The 14,663-nt window shown below is 50.3% G+C and overlaps 5 protein-coding genes across 5 annotated transcripts; 3 read left to right on the top strand and 2 right to left on the bottom strand.

Annotated features, from left to right (window-relative positions):
- Positions 1–149: 149 nt before the first annotated feature.
- Positions 150–1,373, bottom strand: N7518_005029 (peroxisomal membrane protein PEX14; the record flags this gene model as incomplete). Its single annotated transcript, XM_057185956.1, has 1 exon — positions 150–1,373. One exon carries the CDS (start codon positions 1,371–1,373, stop codon positions 150–152), a length of 1,224 nt encoding a protein of 407 aa, XP_057042726.1.
- Positions 1,374–2,347: 974 nt separating this feature from the next.
- Positions 2,348–3,627, top strand: N7518_005030 (PAPA-1-like domain-containing protein; the record flags this gene model as incomplete). The annotated part of the gene is made up of 3 exons (XM_057185957.1): positions 2,348–3,152; positions 3,205–3,311; positions 3,373–3,627. 3 exons carry the CDS (start codon positions 2,348–2,350, stop codon positions 3,625–3,627), a joined length of 1,167 nt encoding a protein of 388 aa, XP_057042727.1.
- A 1,022-nt stretch (positions 3,628–4,649) lies between these two features.
- N7518_005031 (putative protein kinase) lies at positions 4,650–6,120 on the top strand (the record flags this gene model as incomplete). Its single annotated transcript, XM_057185958.1, has 5 exons — positions 4,650–4,909; positions 4,958–5,289; positions 5,341–5,657; positions 5,706–5,871; positions 5,942–6,120. 5 exons carry the CDS (start codon positions 4,650–4,652, stop codon positions 6,118–6,120), a joined length of 1,254 nt encoding a protein of 417 aa, XP_057042728.1.
- A 1,073-nt stretch (positions 6,121–7,193) lies between these two features.
- N7518_005032 (uncharacterized protein) lies at positions 7,194–7,461 on the bottom strand (the record flags this gene model as incomplete). Its single annotated transcript, XM_057185959.1, has 2 exons — positions 7,194–7,348; positions 7,407–7,461. 2 exons carry the CDS (start codon positions 7,459–7,461, stop codon positions 7,194–7,196), a joined length of 210 nt encoding a protein of 69 aa, XP_057042729.1.
- Positions 7,462–7,746: 285 nt separating this feature from the next.
- N7518_005033 (uncharacterized protein) lies at positions 7,747–14,642 on the top strand (the record flags this gene model as incomplete). Its single annotated transcript, XM_057185960.1, has 2 exons — positions 7,747–10,719; positions 10,788–14,642. The coding sequence occupies 2 exons, from the start codon at positions 7,747–7,749 to the stop codon at positions 14,640–14,642; spliced, it is 6,828 nt and encodes a 2,275-aa protein (XP_057042730.1).
- Positions 14,643–14,663: the final 21 nt, after the last annotated feature.

The raw sequence follows: 14,663 nt of genomic DNA on the forward strand, positions 1-14,663 counted from the left end.
CCTAGCACCCGAGTTATAATCTAGTAGATGCAATCAAATGAATGAAGATATAGACTGTATAAACCGAAGTAAACCCAAGTAATCCACTTAGAAAATCCGTTGCAATCTATATACATTCGTACAGTCGCACCAAAACCCACGATGCCCTATCACCGTCCACCGATGGGAAGACGTCCACCCCGACTAGTAGGGAAGTTACGCGCACTCAACAAGGCACCCTTCACACCGCGAATATCAGCCCTGAACCCAGCAATAGCCTCGTCCTCCCCCTTCCGCAGACCAGCGCTTTCACTCGAGCCCGAGTTATTGGTATTCCAAACCCCGTACGTCGACCCAGAAGAGTACGCAGGAGCACTGTAAATCAACCCGTCACAATAACGATGCAGATCCGCGAGACGTGTACTCATCGAGTCATCCAGCGTACTCGCCCCCTTCTCCGAGTCGATGATCTCGCGCAGCTTCGAGGTAATAGACTCAACGCGGCTGACGTGGTTATTGACCGCCGTAGATGGGGAGATGGGTGCCGAGTCCACCGGGCCAGTAGTGCTGGGTACTGGAGTTGGCTCTGGACTCGTCTGTGTTGCGACGTCCCTGTGGAACAGCTCGGTTGGGTCCGAGGTGATGGACGAGGCGTCGTCTTCTTCGTCGCTGTAGGCCTTGCTCTTGCGCGCCGTTAACTCCGCCGGGATCACGGATACTGTCTTCTCTAGCTTGTCGTTTAGCTTTTGCAGATTCGCTTCTGCTGTGCTGGCGAGCTCGTGCCGTGCGCTTGTTAGGCTCGCTAGCATTGGTTTCACGAGGTACTCGCTTGCGCCGTAGAGGGTTGCTCCTAGGCCTGCGGCGCCGTATAGTGTGTACAGGAGGCTACGCATTGTCACGAGTGGCGGCGGCTTGGATGACTCGAAGAGGAATTCGGGGTAGGTGATTATTGGGGGGACGTCGCGGGAGGCGGGGGTTGGCGCTGGTGCTGGGCGCGATTGAGGCATGGTGTTGGAGGGTGACGAGGAGGTGCTAGGAGGAGAAGGGGTGGCTTCAGATTGAGTGGGCGAGGCAGATGGTGTCTCTTCCGGTGTCTTGTCCTTGGGTGCGGTTGAACTGCTGCTCGTCTCTGCATTGCGGGAGACGCCGAGGACCTGCTCGATATCGTCTGAGCTCAAGCCTTTCGACTCGAGGAATGAGATTTTGCGTTCTGTTGGTGCATCGCGGATTGACTCGTCTTCTAGAAATTTGGATGCTTGGTCTAGGAGAGTTTGTCGAGGTGTGGCTGTAGTCGCGGGCGCATCGTCGGAGGTCGGCGATGGCGACTCCTCGGCCGTCTTATTGGGCCTCTGCCATGAGGGAATAGATGCTGTTTTAGATGTGTCGTCAGGCATAATGAGGTATCTGACACATTTGCCAGAGATATGAGAAAGCAAAGGCGTTGGTGTTGTAAAGAGGAGACGGAACCTTCCCCGGACTTGCCATGTGAGCCCGACCTCGGCTGTTCCAAGGCCGAGTACACCTAAGGCATTGATATTTGCCATAACTACATGTACATCTTGAGATCACATTGATAATTGTTCACATTGTACTAGAATATGATATTGAAGACTAATCCAATATGAATGGCAAATATTGTATTTTAAATGTATTTAGGGCGCTAGATGTGAATATCCAAAGTACCTTGTTCACCGAAAATAGCCTGTATGTGAGACGAAGCCATACCACCTGACTTTCAGGTTCTATTGAAGGCTATAGTGTCTTCTACAATAAGTCATTCTCTATTATATCTAGCGAGATCAATTGAATACCGAAAGACCATCTCAATACTCCATAATGGCATCCGTATATACTCGATACCGCCCGGCAGAATGGACCGTGCAGTACTTCATTCGTTCATCCAGCGTCAGCGACTGGACATCTGGAGAATCTGAAACCTTAGAGAAAAGTACTTGTGAGTATGGCGTTTCCCCCCGTTGGTCTTGTTGTTTTTGTGTGCCTTCCGATCTGCCCAAGCCCGGGGTTAGCCCCCAAACACGCCCCCAAGAGAAGCCAGGAGAAACAACCCCAAGCCTGATTCCCTGTAACGGCGCTTTGTTCTCAGTGGAAACATCCCGTATAGAAAAGCAATCTGTATCTTCCCGGTTTGCAACTCCGCGTCTCACTCAGTGGATGAAGTGATTGGACATCCCTCCTTCCCTCTCTCTCCCTCTTTCTCTCTCCAGACCTTCCCCTCTCCCCAAAGGCTTAATGGCTTAAGTTCATACTGCCACACACTTACCCTCCTTGTCCCGCTTCCTTTTGCTGTTCTGCTTTTTGCATTTTTCCTTTCCCAACAACTTCTGTCACACTCGATAAAACCGCCACCATGTCGCCCCGTCGATCCCTTCGATCGCGAAAGGCACATGATGAATCCCCAGAGCCAGAGGCTAACATGGCCACCAGGTCTACCAGACAAACTCGCGCATCTGTTTCCGCGTCTGCTCTAGTTTCCATCTCTCGATCTTCATTGAATTCAGGGGATCGAAAGAGATCTCTCCGGCTTACTCTCAAAATGGCCTCTAGCAAATTGCGGGAAGCTACGGGTGCTGGCCGCTCTGCTGGACGGCGCTCAGTCAATGTGTTTCGGGATGATCCTATTGTCTCGGGACCCCGCTCCAGTCGGAACCGAAAGAAGATTGTAGAAGTTGCTACAAGCGACGAAGAAGAAATCGACGACCAAGAAGAGGACGAAGTTGATGATGAAGATGCACCTGGAGACGATGATGACGATGACGATGCTGATGCTGATGCTGACGCTGATGGTGACATCGATATGGATGACGTGCAGCCTCAGGCGCCTACCAGGCGCGGTAAAATCACCCCTCCCTCTCGCGCCAAGCCGCCCAAGAGTGTGGAGGCCAAGGAGATCAAAATGGAAGAAGACGAAGACGAAGAGGAAGAAGAAGACGAGGAAGAGCCCATCTCCGATACGGATGAAGATGCCGAAGCCGAGGGTGAAGATCAGGATGAAAGTGCAGTCCCAGACGTCAACGTTGATGATCTAGATGAACTCGACGATGATGATGGAATAGAGGACGACATGGATAGTGATGCTCTCGCTATGCAAAGTGGCAAAACCACCAAGCGCCAGCGAGGAAATCTGGGGAATGATTTCTTGCAACTTCCCATGGGTGGGAAACTACGATCAACCATTTGTCCAAACCGAAGCTAACTAAAAAATAGAGCCCCAGGTCAAGAAGCATTTGACTGCCGAGGAGCGCCAGATGCGTCGTGCAGAGATGGCGCGGCGAAGGAAAAACCTAAGTGAGAAGCGGAATGAAGAGGAGAAGGTATGCGCAAAAAGTCATTTGAGATATCCATTGGAGAACGGCCGCTAACTTTGATCAACAGATGGACACAATCAATCGATTGCTAAAGAAGCAGGCCCCTAAGCGGCGTGGTCGAGCTGCTGCGGCCGAGGCCGCCGATGGCACCCCCGGCCAAGAAGGCGCGGAGGCCGATAAAGCCGACCCTACCATGGCGCGCTGGATCAGCGGTTCAAATGGCTGTAAAGTAGCTGTGCCAGAAGAATGGCTGGGGACACCTACTGGGCGTGTGTTCGGTGCACCTACAGTTCCTGCAGGGAAAATGGTTGAAGAAGTTTGATTTACATGCAGAAACTACAACGGATTGGCGCTTATGGGGGGATTTTCTGTTAAGGTATTTGGGAATGGACTACATCATCATTGCAAGGGACTAGGGTTGATTTTCTGTGTGCTGCGAACGGCGCTCAAAACATGTCTCTTCCAGATGTCAAGGTTTAAAGGTCATGCAATACATCGATTGTTTCAAATATTTCCAGATGCACATGGATATGCCGAGAAAACTGGCTTTTATATCCAATTAGTCGGAAACCCTCACTACAGTACTACCTACCAGTACTTCGAAACTGGCCGTTGTGCCAGTCTTATATGTACAACGGCCACAATACCAAGAAACCGAGGAAGTACCTCTCGCCTGTTCTCAGCACAATATGCTTTATTGGAGATCGGCTCTTCCCCACATTCCAAGGCTGGCGCACGCAGCGCCATATGTTTCGTTGGGCTACACTCGTCTGCTATATACTATAGCCCTATTAAGACCTTACGATCTGCCCTAACATAATGCTATAATGCCTTAATGGCCGCCAATTTAGCGACGAGGAGACTAGGAGAACTAGGGCTCTGGCCTAGTATATAAGGCACTTGGGATTAACACTAGTTACTTTGTGCATATATTAATGAGCACGCACTGAGAGAGCACATCGTACCCCATGCTCAGGGCGATATTGCATGGTCAGCGCGGCAATGCCTCCCTCCCACAACCCGACAACGCCGGAGGCAAGCTCCTATGAACTATTTCAGACTTCGAGAGAGGTCCTCGGTGCCTTTTTGGGTACATACATAGAAACGGTGGTAGAATCAGGGCGTTGATGGATAGTCGGGCTCCAGTTGAGCCAGGTCTTAATATTGCTGAGCCAGGGTATCCACACTTCGTAGACTGCAGTACATTCACGGAGAGGATAGTGTCAAGGTCAAGGCTATATGCAGCTGGCAGAGGATCATGTGACCAGAAATCGTGCTCCGCGGCAATCGAGCTGTCATTTGCCATGAACGCTCTCCTGTCTCCTCGCTATACCCACGTCAGGCATGACTTCACGCTTGACTTCACGCCTGAACGCCTTCATATCTGCCTCCAGAATAGCATATCGATCCTTTCAACCCACCTCTAGAAGATCCTTCGTCAGTTTACCAGTGGAAACCCTCATCGACGAGGAGACGCTTCCTCACTATGACCCGAGGCAATTCTACCCCGTACGCATTGGAGATGTATTCGATGATAGGTATCGGGTCACCGGCAAGCTTGGTTATGGAGCCCACTCGACGAGTTGGCTATGTCACGATATTCGGTACGTGACCACTCGAGATCAAGAAAGCATACCGCTAAACTGGCTCAGAAGCCAAAGCTATGCCGTACTAAAGGTATCTACATCACTTCGAGGTCTCCCTAATGCGACCGATCGCGAATTCCGGGTTTATGAGCACCTTGCAAAAGTCAATCTATCACACCCAGGACAGTCGATGCTTCGGGAGCTGTATGACTCCTTCGAGCTTCGGGGCCATGCTGGCAGTCACCGGTGTCTTGTCTTACAACCGATGCATATGACACTTCTGGAGATGATGAGACTAAATCCAAGGCCCTTTGACCTACCTCTCCTCAAGTTGACGTTTAAGCGCTTATTACTCGCACTTGACTATTTACACACCGAAGCTAATGTTATTCACACTGGTACTTCTCCTCTCGAACACAGGGAATCAATTCTAGCCTAACTTGAACTAGATCTCAAAACCGACAATGTAATGCTCAGCCTGGAGGATACTACAATGCTGGCCGATTTTGCGGATAAAGAGATCAGGCACCCGATCCCGCGAAAGAGCATAGATGAATCGCGTACCATATACCAAAGTCGACAATTTCGCCCACCGTTGAGAGGTAAAAGCTTCGGTCTTCCAATCCTTTGTGATCTAGGGGAAGCAAGGATCGGGAAAACACATAACTCGGGGCCTTTTGTACAGCCTGATATCTACCGAGCCCCAGAGATCATATTTGAGATGACCTGGGGGAGTGCTGTTGATATTTGGAAACTAGGTGCCTTGGTGAGTAGTGCTTGAAGTATTTCTTATGCTCTCGCTAATGGAGGTTAGACTTGGGATCTCTTCGAAGGACGACATCTATTTGGGAGTATTTTCGATGACAAAGGCAACTACGACCCCTTCAAACACCTTGCGTCGATGGTCGCATTGATTGGCCCACCGCCGCCTGATTTTATCCAGCGCAGTGAAACAACGGGGCAGTGCTTTGATCGCAATGGTAAAGACCTCCGTCTCAGCATTCAGTTCTTTTAATCAACAGGATACGACTCGTGCTAAAATGATTGCAGGCATTTGGACTGCTCATGAAGACACGGTCGTGCCGCGGGACTCCCTAGAAAATCTAGAAATGCGACTCTCCGACTATGAAAAGGAATCGTTTCTTCGTTTCCTTAGGTCTATGCTCAAGTGGCTACCCGAAGAGCGCATGACCGCAAGGCAGCTGCTTGATGATCCGTGGCTGCTCTAATCCCAGCAAATCCTATCTCATCTCATCTCTACAATAATAGCCAATCTTATGTTGGCAATAAAACCCTAGTGGTCGGTCGCTATGTACTGCGATGCATCATATACCTGAAAATCATACTAACGAGTCAACTATGTATTATCCAAGTTTGATGGAACCACGCGACTTCTTCCACTCCGGCGTCTGGTTTTTGCCCGTACCTCGAAAGGCGTCGGTTGATCCATTAAAAAGATTGAGCAAAATTTGTGACGGCGGCAAGCTCTCCCTTCCTGCACAGGAATAGCTAGAATGGTCTCATCTCGTTGGCATTATTGCTGTCTTATGATCTAATGAATCATGCCCATGATTGATTGTTTGTAGGTGCGTGGCCTGGCGGTTGATGTGTCGACGAGAGAGGTGCTTAGATGTTGAACCGAACGTAAAGAGGAAGCTTTGAATAGAGCTTCCGGCCCCATAAGCCGCCAGGAGACGTACAGAGACATCGCGATGCATGGTTTGTTTACAGATGAAGAAGCTAAGTTGTTAAACTACTGAGTGTGACATTTGACAATTTATCGTCACAGGCCATGCCATAGACAGAGAAAACTTGCTTGTTGTCTCTTCCACAAAGCCTATGCACAATGCCTCCAATGAGTCAGATTCATAACATCTAATATAATTCATAGCATGCAAACTCGTCCATATACCCAAGCACTGGGTAAACCCTTGAGCAAAGGCCGACTCTCTCTTCGCTTCCACCACGACGAGATTCAGAGAAATTTGGTCAACTTGACTCTGGAGGTAAGCTGACCATTTATCGTGGAAAGACCCGTGAGATTCAACTGGGGCAGTGGGATGAGGTGCAGGGCCTGGGAAGTATATCATTAAAATTGAATCCTGGTTTGAGTAGGAATGTGAGATTGAGATGTACTCACATTGCTTAGTAGACTTGGCTCCCAGAATGTTGAGGTATATATGAAGTGAAGTAGGTTACCTGGTGGTAGAGCTAAGAGAGGTCAACCTGAGGCGGAAGACTGCCTTCCCAATTAGATACTCAGATCAGCCCAGTGCCACTTCAATGGGAAGGCCGGTTAACGTCATTGAGTGGACTTGGGATCTTGCTGAAAGTCAGCTTTGGTGAGGGCACTGGTGTCCTGCTTCAGAGCAACAGGATCAGACGGAGGCGAGGTCTTCTGAGACTGCTGTCTCTCATATTGAAGTTGCTGGAATGTCGGTTGGAAAGTATAGTAGCCTAGAGCAGATGGAACAGTTCAGCGACTTATACCATTCTTGCTGTGGGGTATAATTACTTGTGAAGACCCCCACGCCAATAGCGAAAATGGCAGGGAAGAGATTGCGACTCATTTCGGAGGAATTGGGGTAGACCAGCGAGATTTGCAGTTGCGGAGGTTGCGGAGGTGCAGGAGATCGGTTATCAGTTGGCTGATTAGCAGCCGGCGCGTCTGCTAAATTGCTCCGTTGGCACGCGTCAGAATCAAACGCCCCTGCATTCAGACAGTTTGAATAGATTTTCGACGTTTTGTTTCCTTATGTTTCGCGAATTTTAACCTGAGGATTATTTCGCTCACGTTTTCATCGCCCTGAGACCGCCCAATGACTGTTTAGAGATATGGGGGATCCCCGCCGAGGATGCAAATGGAATCATGGCGACAACGAGGATATGTCCCTGACTCGGACGAGGAAGATGGCTTCGATTCTTTAGATACGAAGAATGGCAATGCCGAAAATAGTCCCGTGGTCGAAAATATCGAATATATCGACAACCCTTCATCGTCACCGAAGGAAGGGGCGACGAGTGTGACGAAGGAACAACGCGAGCACGTTCGGGTTGAGAATGGCTCTATCACACTCTCAGATACAGAGGAGGTCGCTCGTCGGCACACGAATCGAGCAAGTCCCCACCTCATAAATGCTGCGCATGACGAAAATACACCAAACCCAAGAAGAGCGCGCAAGACTTACGGACTTCGATCATCGGCAACGAAATCAACGAATTACCGTAACAGCGAGCTGCACATTACCAATGCATCCGTGAATAATACAGCCAGCATATACGACTTCCCAACGTCATCACAGGAACATGACAGGCCTCAATCGAAGCCCTCGAGCCGCGAGTCTACCCCGAAACCCTTGAAGCCCACACGGCCGTCCCAATCGCAAGATGAAACCCCAAGCACTCGGAGCTCCTCGCCTGACGAGCTGGCGTTGACCCCTCAGCCAACTCGGAAGAAAAACACCGCGGCCAAGCGTGTCCAACCAATAGAGGCGCCACCACTACCACCACCACTACCACCACAGGAGGCTTCGGAAGATGACTCTCCATTATCTTCTCTACCATCATCCTTTGGCTCTCCGCCGGCCAAAGATTCCACAGAGATACACGCAGATGGTATGATGGAGGTAGAAGCAGAAACGCCGATAAATAAGGAGGCAGATCTACCGCAAGCAGTGCTCGTTGAACTAGATGCCAACCCCGATGATGTCTTACCTCACCTTGATATCCCCGATGAAGTATTGCGAGAATTACCGCATGCCGCGCAAAGAACATTTCGAAAGCGCAATGCCATCCAAATGCACCCATATCATCTGGAACAGCTCAAATTTGCGCAGCAACTACAGGCGCGGGGCGTCAAGCCTTTTGGCCGACCGCCACAAGAAAGACAGCAGGTTACCGATGAAAGTCAAGGGCAAGATTCATATGATCCCGATGCACCTCCATCAAGTCCTCCCTTGGAAGAGTATCTTCCGCCGATAAGACATGAACGGCATCGTGGCCCACAATCTGCCACGCAAGGACGGGAACACCACGACTCAGAGCATACTCGGTCATCGCAAGCTCGTCTGGCAAAGCGCCAGAAGACATCTCATTCCGGGACTCCCAAAGAACGTCATAATCTACATAAACCGTCTAAACCTCGTGGTGTTAGGGACAGAAATACACCTACTAAAAATCAAAACGGTGTCTCCATCTATGACTTGTCGTCTAGTCCCCCCCACGCAAGCCGTTTATCGTCTACCTCAAGAACCCCTCGTGCCTCAGAAGGAGGGTTTCGGTTCCCTCGTGGGTGGTCGCCACCGGGAGAAATTGCAAAGTCCGGGGCACAGGAAATACAAGAAGCTGGCCAGGTTCAATCAGCTGGTGCGGGTACAGATGACGAGGAGGAAGTACAGTCCATCTCGTCCAACAGCCAGAGTGATCAAGAAGAAACCAAGTCAGATGCCGAAGAACGTGAAATTCGACGATTCCAACGAATGATCCGTGGAGCGCTCCCTGCATCACATGCTCGGCTGAATCAGAAGAATGATAACGAAAAATCCTTGAAATTAGACCGCCATGCTTCTTCGCAACGACCGGATGGAAAGGGTGTTGCGCGGAAGCTCATTCGAAGGGGTGATCGCTCAAAGCAACCAGCAACGCAACAGGCAAGAGGCTTGTTTGATCTTGGAGATTCCGATTCGGACGACGAGGACAATCGAAATGATGCTCTAGGAAATGCCTCTGTAGCCAATGAATCCAGCCAGATGTTGACTGGCACTCTTAGCCTCGAAGATCCCTTCGCGCTGGAAGGGGGTGATATCTCCGAGGATAACCGCATCGACTACATGTCTGCACCTGTTCCGCGCAACCCAACAGGTTCTCGGCACAAAAGGAACAGTTTAAAAAGGCCAAAATCGAAACAAAGTTTGCCCAATGGGGAAAGACAGCCGAAGAGACCTCGTCAAACCCGAATGACCGATGCCTCGTATGGAGCACGAAGGACCAAGAAACCCTCTGCCGTCCAGCGACCAAGAATAGGAATACTGGATGCGCCAGATGTTGCTACGAAGCCTCGCAAAGAGCAATCGCGACTGCTCAGGGTAGCGACAAGACGACCACGCTCACGTAAAGATGGAGGCAGGCAGAGCCCTACTCAGAAGTTCGTGAAATTGGCCTCTAGGGAGGACACAGTGGATGCAAATGAGTCTTTGCGAGATTGGAAAAGGGGAGCTATTCGGCAAGCCAAGATTAGCCCGCCACGTTCCAGAGCTCCCCAAAACCGGCATTGGACAACGAATCTTTCGATTCTCAGTGCTCGAGCTAAATCGAATGCTAAAAACGGCCGGATACCGAACCAATTCCTCGATGCAGAGGCAGACACTGGTGTTTCGAACACCAACACAGTGGAACCTGAACGGGTACAGGCACCACCCGAATCTAGCGCAGTGTCAGTCCCACCGAACCAAACCCCAGCGGCCGTGTCCTCGTCGCGTCGAAAACTAGAGCAGCACGGTCACACATGGGTTATTCCTAGGAACGTGCCCATAACATCTTTGAAGAGGAACACCGTTAGGCCTGCGGCAACTAGTTTGGCAGGCCCTGGTAGAAGCCAGAAAATGGTACCCGCCATGTTCAACCAGTCATTGTCTCTTCTTAATCGACACTATAAAAACCAGCGCACATCTAAACCTTACAAGCCCAGCTTGACTTTGGATCGATATGTCTCCGACAGTGGATCATTGAGTACTGGAGGCAATTCCTCGCCCATGAATGCTTCTGTTGCTGCTGCCGCCGCTGCCGCCTCGGCTGAAGCAAGAACCCAAACGCCAACCCCCAAAGCCTCTGTATCTCGACGGCGGTTGAAGAAGCACCCCCCAAACGAATCAATCTCGATGCCGACGAATTCCGTCAGAATCCAGATCCTGCTACCATAGTCTCCGATGACTTGGAACCTCCTATCATAACGCACATTGGAGATGTACGTCCTCCATCTTTCGGTGTCGCCGGGCTTTTCAACTGGCAACGCTTCTATCCGGTCGACTTCGGAGTACCATCCCTACGTGACAACACATTTTTCCATGGAAGTACATTCATAGGAAGCGGGGAATTTTCTCGTTCGTTGCAAATCACAGGAAGGGACTTCGATGGGGATGCCGCTTCATTCTCCATTCAGCTCAGAGACGAGACATTCCAATGGAGTCGTTGGAACGATACAGTATCATCAGAGATCGGGCAGGTCTTTGATGTGATTATCGATAATGTTGAGCGAAGTGCTGTCACCTCCCCAGAGACAGGCATTACGGCTGCTCTAGGTGTGGCGTCGAGGTTATACAGATTGTTGATCAAATACATCACGGAAAATCTGGTTTTCACCGACCCAGTTGATCGTACAGAGTTTGTCACCAGAGCGATGGGGCTAGTCTGCCAGGTGAGAGACCCGCTGGCTGCCTTTCTGACTAGCGACGAATACAACAAGAGCGGGCTCGTCAAGATTGCATGTTTCAACATGGTTTTCTCGAACCAGATCTACCAAGTTGCTTCTCACCGGCTCGTTAGCCCTGCCATTGCAACCGAAGCTTTGGATATTGTCAAAATATCCGCTAAGGATGTTGCAGGCTTGATCGCGTCAAAAGTCGGTTCTTCTGAGTTCAAAACATTGCTTAAGGAAATCAATCAGCCTGAACGCCGCGAGTCGGGGATTCGCGATGAGTATCCTTCGGCGGAGGCTTATGTCATCACAAAACATCTTTTACGCAGTTCAGAGAACTACAAGGGCTGCTTTGAAGATAACCAGCTCGAGACTTTCAACAACAAAATCATTCGCAATGAAAGGGATGTGGGTAGCCTGGAGGCTGGATGGCATGACATGTTTACGGTCTTGCCGCTCAACGAAATAGATCCGCTTGGGATTGCACGCCCTGGTTACCAGTTGACAGCTGCCAATGACAATTGGATATTAGCCAAACGGCTTCTCGCCCCAGCCCTCGACCATTTCGAGTCTAACTCTAAAGCACAACCCATTTCATACAACATCTACTGTCGAACCTTGTTCCTCAGATGTCATCGGCTTATCAATTCTTGGGGTTGGAGAGAATGCAAAGCTATCCTGGATACATTATTCGACTTCTTCGCTAAGAATACCCTCCACAACTTGAAACTCGAAGAAGCTCGGGGCTCACCTTCATTCCTTGACGAACTTGATAACAATCCTTCTCTGGATGCCCGAGTGGGAGAACCGTGTTTCCACACATTTCTCAAGATCGTAGCAAGTGGTCTCCGCTTCTTGGCAAAGAGATATGACAAGAAAAAGATTCGAAACTTTGCCTGGCGTCTTTTACCCAACCATGGCCGTGTGTACCCGAAAGAACAGCCATTGCAGCACGAAGACCTTGACGCACTAAGAAATCATCACGATCTTCTCAGCACCCTGTACTGGGCTGTTCCTGATGGGTGTCGCCCTCGACTGGAGACGATACGCAATCTGGTCCATCCTGCCACTTCACATCGTGAAGCGTGCAGCATCAATTTGCGGTCATGGTCAAGGCTTGTTCGATTCAAGCTTTCTACCGATGAGGAGGTTTCGGGGCTCGATCCGTTTGGAGACTGGTATGGTTATTTCGTTACAGAACTGCAGCAACAGCATTCATATGCTCGCAAAGAGATTGAGGCTCAAAATACCGGCGACAATCGGGTTTCTCAGCAGGTTGTTGAACGCACAATCTCCCAGAACCAGCGGCAGGTGGAGACTTTGCTGAGCAATGCGCTTAGCGGGCTGCGGATTGCTGTACAGCTAGCTCCGACAATGGAGCATGCACGCAGGCTTGTTTTGAGGACTCCTTTCGAGTCTCTTCTTGCACTTTTCAACCCGAAGCTCCCGCGCGTGAATGTCGTTGTATCTGAGGCTCTGCAGGTCCTAGTGGCGTACACCCAGAAAGACGTTCCAGCTACATCCACATCGAGTGCTCCTGTGGCAGTGAATACTGATGAGGACAGCCAGGAGTTCGGTGACTGGGATGCCATTCAGGCTGTCTGGGACCAGCAAAGTTCCCCTGGTGAAGGTATTGAACATGTAGAGAAGGCTTTCCATCCGATTGTCTCTCGTCTTGTTTCCAACTGCTTTGGCGAGGACCACTGTCCCAAGGATGCAATCCTTCTCAACGTAGTGGAATGCTGGACGTCAATCGCTCAGGTTCTCATTCGCCATGGCCTCCGAAACTGGGACAATTATCTGAGCGAGTTCGGCGATGATTCATGGACGCGGCTTCGACAGACAGTTCAGACAAGAAAGTTTGCACCGCTGTTTCTTGCGACATGTATTGAAAAGGACGCGCAGATTGTTTCTGATTGCCGAATCCAAGTTATGAGTATGTGGATGTCATCATTGGTCGAGCGTTCCTCGATGTTGAAGTTCCAACATCGTCTCACGGAGGCGCTATTGAATGGAAGTCCCACAGATCCCTTGCTTGCCAATCTTCCGTTCTCCAAGGATAGGAAGATTGGCCGGTATACAATCACATTGGAGGAAATTGGCTCTCGGCGCCTATCTCTCCTCTCGAGCCTATCGTCTAATATGCGTGAACAGCTCTATGGTATGGAACTTTCTGGGAATCGGAACTTCTCCGTGACAAAACAGGAGTACTCCGAGATGCTTCATCGGGTGATGACTTCCATGAAAAGCAACTATCAAGAGCTAGGGAATGGAACAGCGCAGGCAGCTCAAGGAGAATACGTTGAATTCGTGCAACGCGTCATCGGTTTCCTTCAGCAACATACCAGCGATATCAAACCAATCGATCCCTTCTTTACGGACCCTGCTTCGTTCCCCTTGCCGTCTACCGACCCACGCTACATTGTTGCGAAGCTCAAACGCTACGAGTCGAAGTTATCTTCCAGCAAAGAGATCCAGACCTTGACCGGGTTTGTCCAGAGCATTTCCGAGCGTGCTGCCATTGACGGCCAACAGAGCTACCTAGTTGAGCAATTGCACACCTCGATGAAACACACATACGAGGCTGGGGACTACGACAAACCTACTCTCCGCGCCGTCCTCTTGCAATGCGTGTTTCCAGCGTATCTCGAAGCGACGCTTCCCAACCGCGCCGCCTGGATCCTCAGCCGTCCCATCATCCAAACCATCACACTGGAGTTCAAAAACCTGCTGTGTAACATAGACACTCTGGATCCAGCCTGTGTGTCTTCTGTGATCGATATCATTGATGTTGTGTGCCGAGCCTCCTGTCAAGCACTGGGTGTAGTCGCCTCCCGTCGCCATCGTCTGCAAAGTCCTACAACCTTAGTCATGCTTGCCGCCTTCCTAGACATGATTTCCTCAGTGTTACCAGTGGTAGATTACATCGATCGAGTCACTGGTGCAGGGAAGGGTATTTTCACGTACATCGAGTGGATCCGCGATTTCGCCAAAGCCGTGAGCAGATGTCTACAGAGCACAGATCCAGACATAGACTTGTCGTCGAGCAGTGCCCGTGTCATATTCCCTGCTACACCGCCGTCCTCTGATAGCAGGAAAACGGAACTCTTTAGTACGGCTAACAACCTCGCCTCGAATGATCTCCAGCTCTATCTCAGAAAATGGTCTTGTCATCAGGACAAGTACTACTTTACTCGTCCCGGTCATGAGTTACAGGAGATCAAAGTCGAGCCTGAGATTGCTGTTCTAGTGGCTAGTCAGAGTGAAGCGCAGAAGGTTTTCGAAGATGCGGCGAGAGGTTTCGTTGATCGTGCGACGGTTCTGGAGTTATTGTCTTGACCGTGTGGTTAATTCTTTTCG

This window comes from Penicillium psychrosexuale, assembly GCF_028828465.1.
Source record: "Penicillium psychrosexuale strain IBT 29551 chromosome Unknown utg000003l, whole genome shotgun sequence".
In the NCBI taxonomy this organism is placed as follows: Eukaryota; Fungi; Ascomycota; class Eurotiomycetes; order Eurotiales; family Aspergillaceae; genus Penicillium; species Penicillium psychrosexuale.